This window comes from Ochotona curzoniae, unplaced genomic scaffold, assembly GCF_017591425.1.
Source record: "Ochotona curzoniae isolate NIBS_2020 unplaced genomic scaffold, NIBS_Ocur_1.0 contig_2318, whole genome shotgun sequence".
NCBI classification, from domain to species: domain Eukaryota; kingdom Metazoa; phylum Chordata; class Mammalia; order Lagomorpha; family Ochotonidae; genus Ochotona; species Ochotona curzoniae.
The window spans coordinates 1553377-1571837 of NW_024465419.1; the positions used below are offsets into that span (position 1 = coordinate 1553377).

Here is an 18461-nt window from a genome sequence, read left to right on the forward strand (position 1 = left end):
CCCAGGAGACCCAAAAGAAGCTCCTGGCTCATGGCCTCGGTTTGGCTCAGCTCTGCTATTGCTGCCACTTTGGGAGTGAACCAGTGGCTGGAAGATCTTCCTCTTTGTCTCTCCTTCTAAATCTGAGTTTCCAATAGAAATAAATAAATCTTAAAAAAACATAGGGGATATATTCAGTCACTCAGTACTTTGAATTAGAAGGAGAATAACTTGTATTTAAAGCTTCGGTGATTTTGATGAATATTACATTTACGTTTCAGCTTGGGCAATGGTCGATGGTGGTTCAAATGTAAAAGCTCGCTCTTCCTATAATGACAAGACTCCAAGTATCGTTGTGTCTCGCTCCCACTCAGGGATCGTCAAACAAGTTGCTCTTCAGACTTTTGGAAACCAGAGTACAATCATCCCTGCTGGTGGTGCAGGTATGTTCCTACTGTTTTGTGATTCCTCGATGGTATTCCCAGCATGGTCATTGCTCTCGGAGATGTTTGTCTCGGTTCTGTTTGTCTTGTGCTTGGGAGGAAAATGAGAAGAACTGGTATACTCACCAGGCAGGTTATCTCTGGAATAAGATAATGTAAAGTAGGTAAGCTCCTGTTTGGTCTTCTCTAGGGATAGGGTTTCAGTGACAATTACCATGTTTCAAGAAAATAAACAAACCCAGTAATCACACAATAATTTCCTTAACTCATAATACTAAAAAAGATCTCCCCGTATAAAAGCAGTCTTAAGATTTGAAATTGACTTAAGGGGTATTTGATGACTTTTCTTCTGACTCATTTTTAACATGTCAGATATGTTTTTATTTGATAAAAATAGATTATAATCATAAAGCATTTGTGTTGGAAAATCTTTGAGCGCAGTAACAAGGGGGAAGTAAAGATGGTTTACTTTTGGACCATGAGTTTAATTTGCTGAGCATGTATCTGCTTTCGTATTTAGTTATTTATTTTAAAACATTTAAATCCTAGCTCATGATAACAGGTACTTAAGGGGTGCTAATATGTTCTCTTATTTTAAATCAGGCCTGCCTACATGTTTCAGTGAAATTTATGCATGTCTAGTTTTGTATAGGGTGTCATTCCATACAAAATGGCACATGATGAATGTGTTGTTCCGTACAATAATAAGGTATTTAAAAAATTAATTATAGGAATATTTTGGGTTTGCTTGACACTAGCTTAATGAATTACTTTGCAGTATATTTTTGTTTCTTTGAATTTCATGTTTCTACTTGTAAAAATGATTTTTTCTTTTTAAACTGGAAATAATTATAAACTTAAGGGAGCAGTTGCAGTGAGATCCTGCTGTTTGAGCAATACACTAAATCCTGTGTTTCTCTTTTAGGTTATAAAGTTTTAGCACTCTTGGATGTGCCTGACAAGAATCAAGAAAAAGCTGACCTGTATATCCATGTGACATACATCAAAAAGTGGGACATATGTGCTGGCAATGCCATATTAAAAGCCCTTGGGGGGCATATGACTACTTTGAATGGTGAAGAAATCAGCTATACTGGTTCAGATGGCATCGAAGGGGGACTGCTTGCTAGCATCCGAATGAACCACCAGGCTCTGGTCAGAAAACTCCCAGAGTTAGAAAAGACAGGACATAAACAAGCCTAACTGATTACAGGGTACAAACTCTTTTGGAGTGGAAAAGGTTAGCCTGAAACACGCTGCAAGTGTCAAGGGGTATGTGGAGACTATGCATGGTTAAGGCCATCTCGGACTTTTTAAAGTATTTATGAAGCATCAGAGACTTATTTTCCCTGGGACAGGATGAAAGGTCAGGGAAAATGGGTTGCTTCGTGTCTCAAGTATTGTCTTTATTTTTGAGACTATTTTCGTACAGTTGTCATACACAAGGCGCATATGTATATAAATATATTTGTGAATTAAAATCTATAGCTGAGTTTACATTGTTATGAATCACCATTTTCACATAACATGAACCTTCACTCTTTGTTAATACTTTCATATGGAGTTTGGCTGAAGGAAGGGTTGATTTTGTGAAGATGTTTAGTGTAATTATATCTCACTGACAATAAAGTCATTGGGGACTTTACTCCTAATTTGGGTGGAAAGCACAACAAGCCACACACTCACAGAACAGATGCTTTATTTAACTGTTGTTGAATATTTCTATGGATTGAAATGGAAGTAGCTTAAAATTTTTTGTTTGAAATTTTGATAGCAAATTCACCAGCTTGTAGAAAATAGTAGACATGTGGTGATTTGCATTGTAATTAGATTTCCTGTGTACATGTATGTATGTATATGTGTTTTGCTTTGTAACGAAAAGTGTGTGTGTACCCATGGGCTTAGCATTTGTACCATCTTGCTGTTGTTTTCGTTTTCCTGTGGAGGATGCATGATTCCATCCTTCCTCCTAACCAGCAGTTAGTATTTAACTGAGAAAATTCGGCTTAAAGTGTCGAGGTTAGCACTGTCATTCTGGTTCATTTTCTCATTAGGTATAAAATAATACTGTAAGACACCATAAGTATATAAATGATTGTTTATAGTTTAAAGTTACTTGACATGATGTGGACTGAACTAGCTTTCATTATTTTCAGAAAGGTTGTTTTAGTAATTAAAAAACAAAGCAACTTGCCAGGTTTATATGGGAAGATTATCTACAGAGACTGAGCATAGTTGCTTTTCCCATGGTGACTTTTACTGTTAATAAGTGTACAGGATCTAACAAAGCGCTCAATGTAGTAACTTTTGGTACTCCACAGTTTCCTTTTAGACTATCATAATAAAAATAGTTACTTTCTGATAAAATTTTTTTTCTGTTCAGCCTGCAGAATCTGGTTGGAGAAAAAGATGGTGATGCATTCCTTATGTTGCCAAAATTAGAACCTTGCTTTACAAGTTATCTTTGATTAGGATGTGTGATTTCTCTCAATATGATATCTGAAAGCTTCATGTAAGCAATCAATATCATCATTTTCTGTGACTTAAATGGCCTTGTATTCCTTAACACACTAATAAGGAGGGGCGTGTACTATGGCTCCTTTTTTTTTTTAAGCTCTAAAGCAGCTTTTGGTTTGTTTTTGTATTTTGGAAATAAAATTAACCAAAGTGTACGTTCTGGTTTGATAGAATGTGCATGCTTTGGGTTTGCATGTTATACTATCCAGTGCCCTTCAGTACCCATTAGTGAACTACCACTAACATGATACCAAGACTTGCTTTGCCTTTAGCAGAGTATCACAGATCTACATATACAGGCACAAGCCTCCTTCATTGGCCTTGTGTGTTAGAAATTAATTTTGGTGGTTAGTACACTTGATATTTAAATGGACTGAAGATTGCTTGGAAAGAATATCAGGGACCTCATCTCCATACTTTGCAGCAAAATGATGCAATGCTTTCCCTAGGAGAGATGGCAAAAGCAAATGCTTGCCTGAGTTTTATGGTGTTAGCATTTGTTTTAATTGTGATGTGTCAAAGTTAGCAGAAATGACACTGACAAGAAATGAAATTTAATTGGAAGGTTTTTTTGCAATATCATAATGAAATTTTATGATTTAATGGAGGCAGAACTGGTTCATATTAGCAAGTATGGTTTGGGTTTTTTTTTTTCGTTAATCTGTTCAATGTATGTGCTGTAGAAGCAAGTACTTTTTGACTAATCTTTATAAAGATTTGAAGAGTGTGTGTTGTATTCAAAAAATAACTTATTGGCTAAGAGTTAAGTATCTGATTTTTATAATTTCTTGGGATGATCTGCTTACTAATGATTTTGAAGTGCTTTTAGAGAAAGCTCATTTTAAAAGTTTTATTTATGTGAGAAAGCCAGTAAAGATTACAGAACTAATTCAAATACAAGGAACAGCATTTGTAGTTATTTAAATGAGACTTTTCTCTGCAGAATATACCAGTGAAACAGCTTTGTGAGTGAGGCATGTGATACCTGCCAGAATTAGGAAGAACTGTTCCTAAAACATAGCAGAGGGGAACTGTTGCCAGCGACTCCGCCTCTTGGGTTTCTAGTCTTCCCTTTTCCTTTCATTCGTCTTTGCTCTCATTTGGAAGATGAGTTTTGCTTTAAAACTGAGGATTGTGCATCGCATGTGGTGGTAGCAGTGCCATCTGTCACCTCTATCCATAGAGTGCCCCATCGTTTCTCATCTCTACCCTGTTCCCATCTCCCTTGTTCATTAATCATCTTTCTTTTCTGTATGCTCACCCCCAAATTCTTTTCATTTAAATATTTGTCTTGTGATTGCCAAAATTGGAAAAGAAAAAAATAGCGTTTTGCTAAAGTTGCTGTTGGAAATTCATCCTGGCGGATGGCTGGCTAGTTGAGTAACTTCTGAAATACACCTCAGAAAAAAGGAAAACATCCTTCAAAGTCACAACCCTTCGCATTTCAAGGTTAATCCAGTGCTTCTGTCTTTACAAAGCTTTTCTTCTGACCCATCTTTATGAATATAAATGTGAAAAGTAGAGTTTGAATAGGTAAGCCTGCTTGAGAAAACTTGGTTTTTTCTTTGGTTTTCATACTTGTGACACTCACCTCAGTTAAGTTTACAAGGGCCTACAAGATGGTCAGACTTGTCTTTGGTATGCAATTGTACCCTTACCCCAATTATAGTGTTTTGTGATATTAAATCAGTCATATTCTGGTGAGTTATCTATAATGTAGAATGAAACTACAAAAGCATTTTGATTTATATATTTAAAATATCAGTTGTGTGATTGATGTAGTTTGTTGAGTCCTTCCCTTGAGTGTATTCTAAGTTGCCCACCACGAGAGTTGCTTGGACGTCAGGCAGAAGCTCAAAAGGAACTGAGAAGGCTGGGAGAGACGCTCAGACCGGGCGAGGTCAGGAGGATGCCGGGAAGCACCTGCTTACACTTGTCACAGTTGAATTCAGAATCTAGATGTTCCTTTGGTTTTGCAGGTGTCAAGTATCCCTGGTAGCCTGACTGCAAGTACAGCAAGGTTTAGAGTGTCACTACAGGAAAGAAAATCCAATTTCCTGTCCTGGATAATACCTGGAGGATTACCTTCAGACAATCGGATGGGCAAAAACAGGAGCTGTTTGCATTATCCTAGCACAGCTATATTGGCAGTGTGTTAACTGCTTCTAGATAGACACAATGAATTTTTCGTTTTGGACTGAGGCTGAGTCTAAGATATATTTATTTATATGTCCACAAACAATGTGTTTTGTGACCCTTGTATAAAGGAAGCCTAATTTGTGGTTTCATATTTTATCTTTAAAAAAGTTGTGCCTTAACAATAGGGCATTGTATGTTAATAAGAGAAAAATAAAACCCTTTTTTAATAGGTGGGGAATATAGGAACTTTTTGCCATTAAAATTTAAGTTCTTTTAGTGTTTTTAATATTAGAGTTTGGGAATTCATTAATGATAAAATTGATATGAAATTATTTTTGCATAATCTAGCATTTTCAACTAAAGTACATTTTTATAAGAACTGGCATATTGATGTATATAGGTCTGCAATGATATTTCATCTTCTGATTCTCAATTTCAGTGGATAAAACCATCCTTGGAAATTTTAGTTTTATAGATCATTTCAGTGTGCTATATTGAACCTTTTCTCCTAATCATCTAGTCCTTTTGATTAGAAAATATTTATTCATGATAGTATGTGAATAATTTATTAATGTTAAGTTCTATGTGTTGTGAAACAAACAGTTCCTAAGGTGGTGGATTCTCGGTATGGTCAGCAATTACAGAGAGTGCAAGGAAATCCAATTGGACTTTGGAGGGAAGTGTTGGTTTTATAATGTGATGGCTTGCCAAAATTTATTTTTTCGTTTCATCAGAGCCTGGCATTCATCAGAGCCTGATATACGCATTCCAATTTACTTTGGGTTGTATTATTTCTCTTTTCTTTCAAAAGTTGTCTGGTGAAATTATTCTGTGGGAATATGAGATTTTTAAGTTCCTTTGAGATAATGAAAGCCAAACTAAGAAATTGAGAATGATGCATCTTATTAAAACAACTTTTTTGTATTGTGTTTGTTAGGATTTCCTATAATGTTAGAATTTGTGTAAATTGCTAAAGAGATTATGATTTTTGATTAGTTGTCTATTATGTTAAAATTCTTTTTCAGGTGTCTATTATATATTCACATAGTAAATTTTTCTTGAGGAACAAAGTACTTACCCTATATTCTTTTAAATAGGAAAAAACATGCAGTGTGTTATTAGATCGGTTAAGCTAAAAAACAATATTCTGTCTTGTAGCCTTTTTCATCATTTATGTTGTATTAGGAGGGAGCATCTATGAACTTAAATTTGTATTCACCTGTGCTTCCCTTCACTAGTAGTAGTCAAAGTTAGTTTTTAAGTCTTATCAGAAGAGACTCTGTTCTGCCATGATGAACACTGGCACTGTGGAGCCTCATTTCTCCTCTGTGACAGTGTTATGTGTCTCCATGTGTTCAGTATATGCAGTGGGTCGAGTTTAGTTTACATACACACAAAAAGAAGTTGTTTTTCCTTTTTGTGTCCCTGCCTCTTCGAACGTAACATCCCTACTCCTGAAAGTTCATTTGTTATAATCGGCTAACAAAGATGAGAAAAATTATAAAATCAGAATACTTTACTTTTGCAAACTCTGTCTCCTTTCACAAATGAAAGCTGTAGAAGTCGTCGACCTTTCCCTGTTCCAGAGTCCTAAATAGACCGTGGTTTTCTTAGGTGCTTAGTGTGCGTGGAGCTAAATTGAGAAAATGTTGACTAGTTGACTACTAATAGTAGTGTTTCATGCCTCAGCTGTGGGAGCTGGTGGTTTCTTTGTTTCCTTTGCAAGTATTTATTTCATTATCACCACATACACATTGTTCTTATGTTTTGGTGTTCCTTCAGGTACTACGCATTGGCCAATTACCTGTAGAAAATGTGATTCCTTACAATAACATAATTGTCCCAAATGGTTGAACTTTGCCAAATGAAATTTGAATTCTGAATAAATTGATCATGTCTGAAAGAGATGTGTTGCATCTGCTTTTTTTCCCGTTCTATTTTATTATGGTACACTTTATTTTTTATTTATTTATTTTTTTAAGATTGCTGAAAGCTGGAACAGAGCGAGAAGAAAGAGATACCCATCCGATGTTTCACTCCCCAAGTGGCTGCTACAGACAGGGTTGGATAGGCAGAAGCCGGAGTCCAGGGACTCTGTCCTGGTCTCTCACATGGACAGTACGGGCACAGCCACTTCCTCTGTCTTGCTACTGAGGACACATTAGTGGGAAATGTGTAATGTAAGTGGAACAGCTGGGACTCAGCTGGGAAACAAGCAGAGGTTTAACCTGTTGCAACACAATGCCCAGCCTCTGTTCTAATTTTCAAATGCACAATTCAGTGTGTTCAGTACATTCACAATGTTTTGCATGTGCATGTCTGAGAACAGATATGTGACAAGTGGCACAAGACTAGAATTCTTTACTGGATTTCTGAAAGTAAAATGGCGGCTATGAAAGTGGGAATGAAAGAAGACAGTTGTACAAAGGCAGTAACAAAACTTCCAAAAATGATACCTAAGACTTTTCTTCTTGAGTCTTGTAAAAAATGAACATTATCCAGTCTCAAGACAGTTAGATTTCTTCTGAAGATCAGCAATAGCAAGACCTTTCATTTTGACACTAGAAAACTATTGACAATTACCCTTTGTTACAACATCATCATTTCTTCAGATGCCCTCCTTAAATACAAATTGCACTAACTTTTGATTACTACAATGAAATGCCAAAGGCAAACTAGCATTATAAAGGAGTGGGGTGTATAGTGAATTGTGGAGGTTCACAGTCCCAAACTGCAGGCCCCATTGGTTCTGCCTCGTGCTGTCAAGAGTCACGAAGTGACACAGAGCATCGTGATAGCAAGACCAGGAGTATGCATGACCCGAGGATTCAGTCTAACAATCCAATCTAATAATTTCCCAAAAGCTCCGCTGCTAATTAACCCCATCATTGGATTACATTTCCATCCCTAGGACTTGATGATGTCAAAGGCTACATGATTTCCCTGAAATCCTGTAAATCCCTGAAATTAGGGTTTCTTGGAAAAAGTATTTGCTTTGCAGATGAATGTTTTCCATTGACAGAACTGAGTGTGAAGATGGCGGGATGGGGAAAAGAATGTGCTGGCTCTCCAAGCTGGCAAGCCTATGCCAGCTGGAGTATGCACATGGCTGCTGCTCTGGTGTTCACCAACACTCCTATACCCAGCCTTGCCTTCCAGGGCACTAGTATATACAGTTAAAAAAATGCATATGGCTTCTCGATACCCATTAGGGTGCCCAAATGTGTGGCTTCATGTTGTCTGAGTCCTTTTTAAGAGTACAGGATTCACATTAAAATATATCATAATTGTATTTGTTACCCTAAATACATAGTTCAGGTAAGGGTGGTGGGTGAGTGGTGTGCTTTGTTTATCCAGTTGACCATTTCTTTTCTTTTTCTTTCTTTTTTTTTAATCTGTTGAGAAGAAGATGCCAGGGACTTATGTGGTTGCTGCTGTGGATTTTTTCACAGCACTGTTTGATTTCATGGAAATTACAGATGATTGTAGTGCTCCCATGGTGAGTGTGTGGCAGCGTCAGAGAAGCATCTTGGTTCTTCAGCAATGCTTGAGGGAAGGTGAGTGTGATATGTGCACCTACGAGTGAGGAATGGGAGGAGTGCTTGTCTCAGGACATTTCTTCCACCACTCTGAACTGCCTATATTGCTAGGATTTTGCTGTTGATTAATACTTCCTAGAAACCCTTTTCCCTTGATAACTTTTAGTAATGTCACTTTTTATTATTATTTTCCTCCTACCTCTTGGACTGCTTTTCAATGTCTTTGCAGATTCCATGTCACATTCCCTGGGCTTCCAGCGTTCCCTTCTTGGCCTCTGCTCATGTCCATTCTATTGCATGTTCTCCCGGGACAATTTTCAACTCTCACCAATGTGCCAGTGACCTTGAGTTTATATCTCCCTGCTTTGAATTGCTCCTGTGCTTTAGGAGAATATGCACGCTATACACCCCTCAAATGTTCAAATCAACCATCTCATTGCTCAGCCTCTAGTAGTCCCCTTAGCTCAAAGAATTTGTGTCCCCCAAATCCACAAAATCAGAGAAAGATGCTTTTGTATGTTTACTTATGAAACTTATTTTCACACTATTTCCAAGAATTTATTATACCTACCAGAGGATTCTTAACTGTCTCTTTTTCCGTTTGCACTGGGCAGTTTCCGACTGCGATTGAATTATATGAAGAAATCCTAAAATTTTTGAGTAGGGCTAAAAGTAATTTAGAAGTAATTTATTTTTAAGTAGCCCCTGACACATATTTACTTTTTGTTTGGTTATTACAAATAAGAAAACCATGATCACCCAATTACTCCTGTATGAAGGGGTATACTCAATTTAAGGATTAAAGCAATGAACACATTCTTAAGTCAGTCATGCGTGTTTATGATGGGAATCATATATTAGCCAAAATCTCAGAATCCTATACAGGCACTGAAACACCACATAATGGTTGCAAGTTTGAGAGACTCTGGAAATTAATCTCAAGTTCATTTAACTGTTATACTTGTGATTATTACAGCAATAGAATACAACAATGGGAAATGCCTTAGAGGGAAGAGTCCCATAAGAATTATAAGGTCAAGGCTCCAACTGTCTTCTACTGGTGGTATCATGCAGCTAGTACTTCTTTACTTCTACCTACCATGTGGGAACATGCTGGAAGGGTTGCCAGCAGGAAGCTCATCCATGCCTGCGTGTCCACAGCTTTATTGAAGCCACCTAAGGATGACTTCCCAGTCACATAACTGACTTAGCTTCCAGTGCTCTGAAAGGTCAGATTGACTCCTCCAAGGCTCCCCTATAGATCATTATCAGACTGCCTAGTGTGGCCCCAGTTTTTTCAGTAAACCAAGTCTTACCTAGTAAGGCATTCCAGAGGTGTTGGGATTACAGTATAGAAGTTGATGAAGAGCCAAAACTGCCCCAATCAAGGTTGATCTTTTACTGGGTAGTAGAATGCATTTTTCTAACATGCATGTTCATATTTGTATCTTTTTTGGTTTACTTAACCCTTTACATGTCTTATGAATACTCTCCTAAAATATTATTTATAATCATTGAATAATAATCCATAACCATATTAAACTTTCATTATTAAAGTTTGTTTTAAAGTTTCATTTTTACTATTATGAACCGTGTTAATGAGGTTCTCTGGTTAAGCTTTGTACACATCTATTTACTGCTTAGAATAATCTAGAAATTAAATTAGATCAAAGGCCAACATGATTTTTCATCATTTTTGAATATACACACCTTTGTCTGAAGGCTCTAGGAGAAGATGTTAACATATGTTTTGGGGAGAAATGAATAAGCATATTCACTTCTGTTTTCCCAAGTAGCTCATAGTTTTTCCATTTTGCAGGTAAAAAATGAATTCACTTCTATATGTATTTATGTTACTAAAAAGGTCTAACATTCATCATATACTGTTAATTCATTTTATTTTAATTTATGAATCATATATTTACAATTAATATTTTTGTTCATGACAAGCTTTTACTTTCATGGATTCACTCCAGGATTTTTTTTTTCCAAAAATTTTTTCAAGGTATTTTTAATGTATGTTACAGTCAAAGGCTTAGGTATTTCACTAGATGAAAGAGTTCAGCAAATCCAAGGACATGACCTTAGTCCAGCAGGATAAGAAGCATGGGCTGTAAACAATAATCACATGATAAATACTTGGTTTTGATAATCAGTTCCTATTATTTTTGATAGATTTTTGGCTTGCATTGCTTCTTATAGGAAGTTGGGGTAATGTTGAGGATAATCACCAATATGTAACATGCCTGTTTCTTTTGGATGCTTTGCAATGTCCTCCTTATCATGCAGTTGTAGTAGTTTAGCTTCTGTATACCTATTTGACTTTTGTTGACCTTGTGGGATTTGTGGTGGGATACTGCGCACTGATACAAGAAATGTGTACTTCTCCAAGAAATATTCAGCACTTACTTCTTTTCTTTCCTTCTGATACTGCCATTACTTTTAAACTGGACTGCTTAATAGAACTCACTGTTTCTCCTCATTTATTCTCAGTCTTTTTCTGTTTATGCTTCAGTTTACACAATTTTTTATTGCCTTGTGTTACAGTATTGAATCTACAATTCAATCTAAATGGGGATTCTTTTTTAATACAAGTATATTAAAAATTTCATATTGATGTTTACATAGTCAAGAAAGATGTTTGCCCATGTGGACCACTGATTAAGGTGGGAAGGGTAGAGGAATGAAGGAAAGTGGATGAGACAATTGTTTCCAGTTGTTTGTTTTTGTTTTCTTCTCGTTTCTGTGGGAAGGGAGGAGAGGGATGCTCCCATGAGTACCTAGGAATGTGGGATGGCCAGTCCATGTCATCTTAGGCTCCCCATTGTGGAGTGTGCTCTGAGGTCTTGGCCCACATGCTTTTGGTACTTCTGAAGTATTGTTGATTTCATTGTTCCAAGGATGAAGAAATCCTCCCAAGGTCCCTTGACTGACACAGTCTGCCTTAGAGTCTCTTCTCCCAGATACTTGCAGTCAACACTTGGCCAGGAGAGTTATCCACATTGCATTTAGCCCTCGTACATGTCAGTGTGTCTCTTCTTACCGCTGGCTCCATGCACCCTTCTCGAGCTCTGAACTCAGCTGGAGCTGGACTCCAGCATTTCCTGTTGGTTCAGAGCCCGCATCCCTGCTTTTAGTTTCCTATGACATAAACACTGAGATGAACACATTTCATGTTGGATGGCATGGCGATGGGAGAAGAAAAGTTTCTGAATTAGTTTGTGTTGCTGTATCAAGTATGTTAAATTGGGTGATTTATAAATAACAGGAATTTGTTTCTCACTGTTACAGAAGATGGAAGTTAGAGATGAAGATCCCGGTAGAATTGTCTGGTGACTGTAGTTGAAAGAAGACACCAAGACCTTAGAACATGCTTGAAAAGCACAGAGGAGAATATACTATCCCTCATGAACATCTTAGCTTGGCCTTATTCACCCTAAATTTCCTTCAGATTTTGCCTTCTGGTGAATACCTGTTGCCTTTTGGTAAATACCTGTTGTTTTGAGTACATGAGTAACCTCAACCATGCCCGATGTGGCTGCTTTATTCACAAGCTTTTTGGGCAATGCCAGGAGTGATTGCAGGAGGCAGGCAGCTAACACCCAGACTGAGTGAGCTCAGCTGAATTAGTACAACTTGCAGATGTAACTCTTTTGCAAGCTTTCATATGGGATATAAATATCTCCACACATCATATGCACTTGAAGACATCTGTCTCTGCGTCATTACATTATATCCTCTTCCTGTAAATTATCCTCCTCTCTGACTGCCCAGCAGACAGTACGCCAGACTATGTGTCAGTGTAGACCCATATCTCTGATAATCTATTTTTCTAGTTAAAACGAGCCACACAGTGCGCTACTTAAGATTCTGTCAATAAGTCGTGTGGTAGGGGACTGGAGGGCTGCATCTGTCAATCTAGGAGTGATGATGCATGTCATACAGAAACGGTTTAGTGTTGGTTTTTATTTCTACATGAACTATCATAGAGAATTCCTCATGAAGAAATGCCTAAGAATTGAGAAGGAAATAAAACTGAGAGGAGAACTGGGGCTATGGGCAGTACAATGATCTCCTATGCAACTGCCTGTACCTGCCAGGTCTGCAGAACTCATTTCCTACAAGAGAAAAAACACAGACTCCTTTGAAAACACTGAGCCCTGCCCACCCTCTCATAAATTTACTTCTCAATGTCCTAGTAAGGAGAATGTGTTTTGGACTCCCCCTTGTGTGACAGTAAGAGAGTGTATCAGTAGATACTAAATGACAACTCCACTCTGGTATTTCAGTATCTAAGCCTTCAGGAATCTTTTACAGTATACCAAAAAATTCTGGACTTTGAACTTCATTTATTTATTATGGATCATTTTTTGCACTGTATTTCAGACAATCAGCAAACAACAATCAACCAAGCAATTAGAGCCAATCCCAACCCTTCAACCTAATACACTGAACCTGGAATCCATGCTTAAGTGGTCCAAAACCATTCAGTGCAGGCTGATTCAACTCTGTATTCCATCTGTCTCAAACCCCATGCCCTAAACCTGAAGATCAACACCCATATATAGTCTTCAGGATTTTGTCAATATAAATTATCAGATTATGTAATTATTTTCACATGTCTTGCATACTCTTACAGATCATATTTTCTGTCTTATCTTTAGGGGGCTTTATGGATAATTGAACCTAGTTACAGCTTTGGAAATAAGAAGTAAGTGATATGTCCTGGGAACAGTAGCAGTCTCTTGTAAAACAGCTTGACTTAGTGAAGGTCATTATTAATTCTTTTTTTTTTTTTAAAGATTTATTTTTATTATGTTTTTATTGGAAAGGTAGATATACAGAGAGGAGAGACAGAGAGGAAGATCTTCCGTCCGATGATTCACTCCCCAAGTGAGCGCAACGGCTGATACTATGCCAATCCGAAGCCAGGAGCCTCTTCCAGGTCTCCCACGCGGGTGCAGGGTCCCAAAGCTTTGGGCCGTCCTCGACTGCTTTCCCGGGCCACAGGTAGGGAGCTGGAAGGGAAGCGGGGCTGCCAGGATTAGAACCGGCGCCCATATGGGATCCCGGGCGTGCTAGGCGAGGACCTTAACCACTTGTGCCACTGTGCCAGGCCCAGTCATTATTAATTCTTCAGCTTAGGGGAGATCAGACTCTTGAGGTGCAAATCATCTAGATGTTTCTATGGGCAAAGAACTGTTGGTGGAATCTGGGGATACAAGGTGTTTTAGTTTCATTAGAATCACCCCATACTACCCTATCCTAATAGTTAGGATTCCATTTCTTCCATGAGTTCATTACCTGTTGCTACCACAGAGCAAAATAAGCTGTGTACTTCCTAAAGAAAAGAGGTTTGTTTAGGCATCAGTCCAAGAGCATGGTGCTGGCATCTCCTCAGCTCCTGGGCATATCACTCAGTGGTAGAAGGCAGCCTAATGCGGAATCGGCTTGTGTCTGAGAGAGCTTGTGGTGAAACAGCAAGCGGTGGATACTCAGGAGTCAGCCTACTATCCCAGGAACCAGGCAGGGTCCTGTGAGAACAGCATTCACTGCCTCTGAGAACAGGACTCAGTGACCTAGTCATCTACCACGAGGCCTTACCTCTTAATGCTTTCCCTGGGTTAGCACGGCCACACCAGAAACCAAGTGTGAACCTTCTGGGGGGACATAAGCAAGCCACATCTAAATCACAGCCCTGTAATGCCCTAACTTTACCCAAAAGGGCCACATTTTTGGGTAAATAGTCAAGTAAATGAATACTTGACTATTCAATTCAGCACCAAGATTAGACTTTGGATTTGGCTTTTTACAGAATCTCAGCTCTGTGATCACAGTACATCAGACATTACTTCATTTTGCTTCATGTTTTCAAGCAGCTACAGAGGATCTTAAGTTCTATTATGCAGAATTCAAGCCGAGGACTTCAGCCGCTAGGCTACCACGCTGGGCCTAGTAATTTCTATTTTTAAGAAGAAAATCATTGTGGTGCAAAATTTTAAAATCTATGAATAGTTCATTCATAAAAAATTAAAAACAACTCAGTTACTAAAAGAGAATTCAATTCAAATGGATAATAGATCTAAAGAGATATTTCTCAAAGGAAAAAAATACAAATCATCAAAAGACATTAAAAAAAATACTGTATACCGGTAGTCATCAGAAAAATACAAGTCAAAACCACACTGAGCTGTCACTTCTTGTGGTAATACTGATATAAAAGAAACAAAAGATAACAAGTGTTGATGAGACAGGCCTGGCACAACAGCGCAGTGGTTAAGGTCCTCGCCTTGCACGCCCGGGATCCCATATGGGCACCGGTTCTAATCCCGGCAGCCCCGCTTCCCATTCAGCTCCCTGCCTGTGGCCTGGGAAAGCAGTTGAGGACGGCCCAAAGCTTTGGGACCCTGCACCCGCGTGGGAGACCCGCTAGTGGCTCCTGGCTTCGGTTTGGCATAGCATCGGCCTTTGCGCTCACTTGGGGAGTGAATCATTGGACGGAAGATCTTCCTCTCTGTCTCTCCTCTCTGTATATCCGCCTTTCCAATGAAAATAAAATAAATCTTTTAAAAAAAAAACAAGTGTTGGTGAGAATGTGCTATAAAGGAAACTCTTGCTCGCTGTTGGTCGCGGTGTAAATTAGTAGAGCCATTGTAGAAAACAGTATGCAATATCCTCAAGAGTCTGAAACCAGAACGAGCATATGATCCAGTACTCCCACTCCTGGGCATGCTTCCACGGGAAGTGTAGTTCCTGTCTAAGAGACATCTCTACTGTCTTACTTAAGATAGCGCTAGCCACAATAGCCAGGAAATGAAAACAACTTAAACTGACAGATTGATAAAGCAAATGTTGCAATTTGCACAAAATGGAATTTGGTTCAGTCATAAATTGAATGAGCTATTGTCATGTGTAACAACTTGGCTGCAACTAGAAAAATGATATAAGGAAAGGTTAAAAAGACAAATATCGGGTGTAGGCCTTATATCAACTATGGAAGTCAGTATAGGGAGTGCTAAGACAACTGGAAAATTGATCTACTGTATGACCCAGCTATCCTAATTCTGGGACTGTATTGAAAGAAAGTGAAATCCACAAATGACAAAGTGACCTGCAACCCTGTATTTATACCAGCACATTCCACAATAATGAAGACATGGAAGCAATCCAAATGCTCATCGAAAGAAGAATGGATAAAGGAACTGGTACATCTACTCCATGAAATACTACTCAGCCATTAAAAAGAACGAAATTCTGCCATTTGCATCCAAATGGTCCCAACTAGAGACCATTAGGTTCAATGAAATAAGTCAAGCCCTGATGGACAAATATCATATGTTCTCTCTGATAGAAGTCAATCTTCATGCAAAATACAAGATCAATAGCCCTTTCATTACTGTTTTTACCTCATCTCAGAGGGTTTGATATTTTTGTTTTCATTTATTGAAAAAGATATTTTCTTATGAATTTCTTCACTGATTCATAGGTCATGCAGTAGCATTATTTGCTTCAAGAAGGTTTTTAATTTTCTTTTTAATTTCTTTAGTGACGCATTGATCATTTAGCAGCATATTATTTTACTTTGTGTTGTAAATTTTGTTTTTCTTGTTGATTTTGTTTTATGGCTTTTCACTTAATGGTGATGCATAGTAACTGTGCAATAGAGACTATCATATCTCTATTGCCAAATCAAAGATAGACTCCCTATGAAACTGTTAAATATAATTTGACAATGGGATGCTGGCCTTTCTGTCATTGTTCATAACTACAATGTCAAGATACACTTAAACAGCAGAATAATGGATTTAGGATTGTTGATCAAGGACTGTATTGTAATAATATAGGGGAGATCAGTGGAGGTGGGGGTTTGGGGAGGGAGTATAGGAAATCCCAGAGCCTGTGGAATTGTAGCATAAAAAGTAAAACAAATAAATACAAAACTAAGAATGAATTTCTACCATTTGCAACAAAACGGTCCCAACTGGAGACCATTATGCTCAGTGCAATAAGCCAATTCCAAATGACAAATATCATATGTTCTCTCTGATAGAAGGCAATCTTCATTTAAAATACAGATCAATAGATTTACAGGTAAGCATGTATGTACATATATTCTCATAGACGTACTGTGTAATGGAGACTATCATACAGAGAAGTGAAGACACATTGCAGCGTGCATCTCTACTTCTGAATAAAAGGAGGACTCCCAATGAAACTGCTACATATACCTCGACAATGGGATACTAGGTTTTCTAGCACTACCAATGCCTGCAATGCCATCTTGTACTTAAATAGTAGAATGTTGGACTTGTGACTGTTGCTACAGGAATATGCTACTTTAATAATATGGAGGAAAGTGGTAGTGGGGGGGATGGAAAGGAAGGAAGGTGGTGGGGCGATCTGAATACCTACAAAACCATGTCATGGAAAATAGCAGCAATGAAAATACAAGAAAAGAAGACAAATATCAAATGAGCTCACTCATATGTAGGGTCTAAAAATTAAGTGATTTCATAGAAGTTAAAAATGTAATTATGATCACCATTTGCTGGGAAGAAAGTGGGAGAAACAAGGATTGGGGAAGTTTTATTGATTGGCACACACTTTTAGTTTCGAGGTAAGAAGTTCTAGGGTTCAGTTGCAAAAAGGATAATAAAGGCAAATAATTTAAGTCACACTATACCTATTACTAAAATACCAAGATACGATTTTGTATATTTTCTCTATAAAGAAATATTAAATGCTTGAAAAGATATTTACTGATTGGATTTTACACAATGTAGATATATTATAAAATATCACATAGCACCATATAAAAATGTGTGCTTTCTGTAGGTCTTAATTTTTTATATATATATATATATATTTTATTAATAAAATTTATTTTGACATTCTTTACATATTTAGTTAGAGTAAGAAGGTTCAAGGGCTACAGGAAAGTGGATAATACTAGTATGTTTTCCATATTGTTACCTTCATGTTTAAAAGGGGGGTATTAAGGGAGAAGGCCCACCCAATTTCCCACCCTCCCCAAGTCCCGGGTGTAGGGCATGCTCTGAGGTTCTTGCTCAAGTGGTTTTGATATTGCAACAGTTATGAATCGCTGTCAATCTTGCCACTCCAAATAAACTATAAAGTAAGATTTTGCAGGCAAAACAGTACTTACGGTACAAAAAGCTAATGAAAACTATTCAACAGCCTTGGCTTCAAATTTTCTCTTCTTTGAAATGGAATTAAAATGAAAGTTTTTTTTTTTAAGATTTATTTTTATTATTTTTTATTGGAAAGGTAGATACACAGAGAGGAGAGACAGAGAGGAAGATCTTCCGTCCGATGATTCACTCCCCAAGTGAGCGCAGCGGCCGATACTATGCCGATCCGAAGCAAGGAGCCTCTTCTGGGTCTCCCACGCGGGTGCAGGGTCCCAAAGCTTTGGGCTGTCCTCGACTGCTTTCCCAGGCCACAGGCAGGGAGCTGGAAGGGAAGCGGGGCTGCCGGGATTAGAACCGGTGCCCATATGGGATCCCGGGCATGCAAGGCGAGGACCTTAACTACTGCGCCGTTGCGCCGGGCCCTAAAATGAAAGTTCTAAGAGGGAATAGTCACAATGTTATGCATTTATTTTTAAATATTTTTGAAGCCAGCTTGGTTGCACAGTAAGCTAATCCTCAGGCTGTGGTGCCAGCAATCCATATGAGAACTGGTTCTAGTTGTGGCTGCTCTACTTCTGATTCAGCTCCCTGTTAATATCCTGGGAAATAGCAGAGGATGGCCCAAATCCTTGGGACCCTATATGCATGTAGGAGACTGGAAAATGGCACCGAACTCCCAGGCTTGGACGGGT

At 38.2% G+C, this 18461-nt stretch overlaps 1 protein-coding gene across 1 annotated transcript in view; it reads left to right on the forward strand.

Annotated features, from left to right (window-relative positions):
- The window catches only part of BPNT2 (3'(2'), 5'-bisphosphate nucleotidase 2), a 33209-nt gene extending 26228 nt beyond the window's left edge, over nt 1-6981 (forward strand). The window contains exons 4-5 of the mRNA XM_040972544.1: nt 261-422; nt 1348-6981. Of these exons, the coding sequence (XP_040828478.1) occupies nt 261-422; nt 1348-1625 (440 nt within the window). The 3' untranslated portion in view covers nt 1626-6981. The remainder of the gene's footprint in view (nt 1-260; nt 423-1347) is intronic.
- The last annotated feature ends 11480 nt before the right edge of the window (nt 6982-18461 follow it).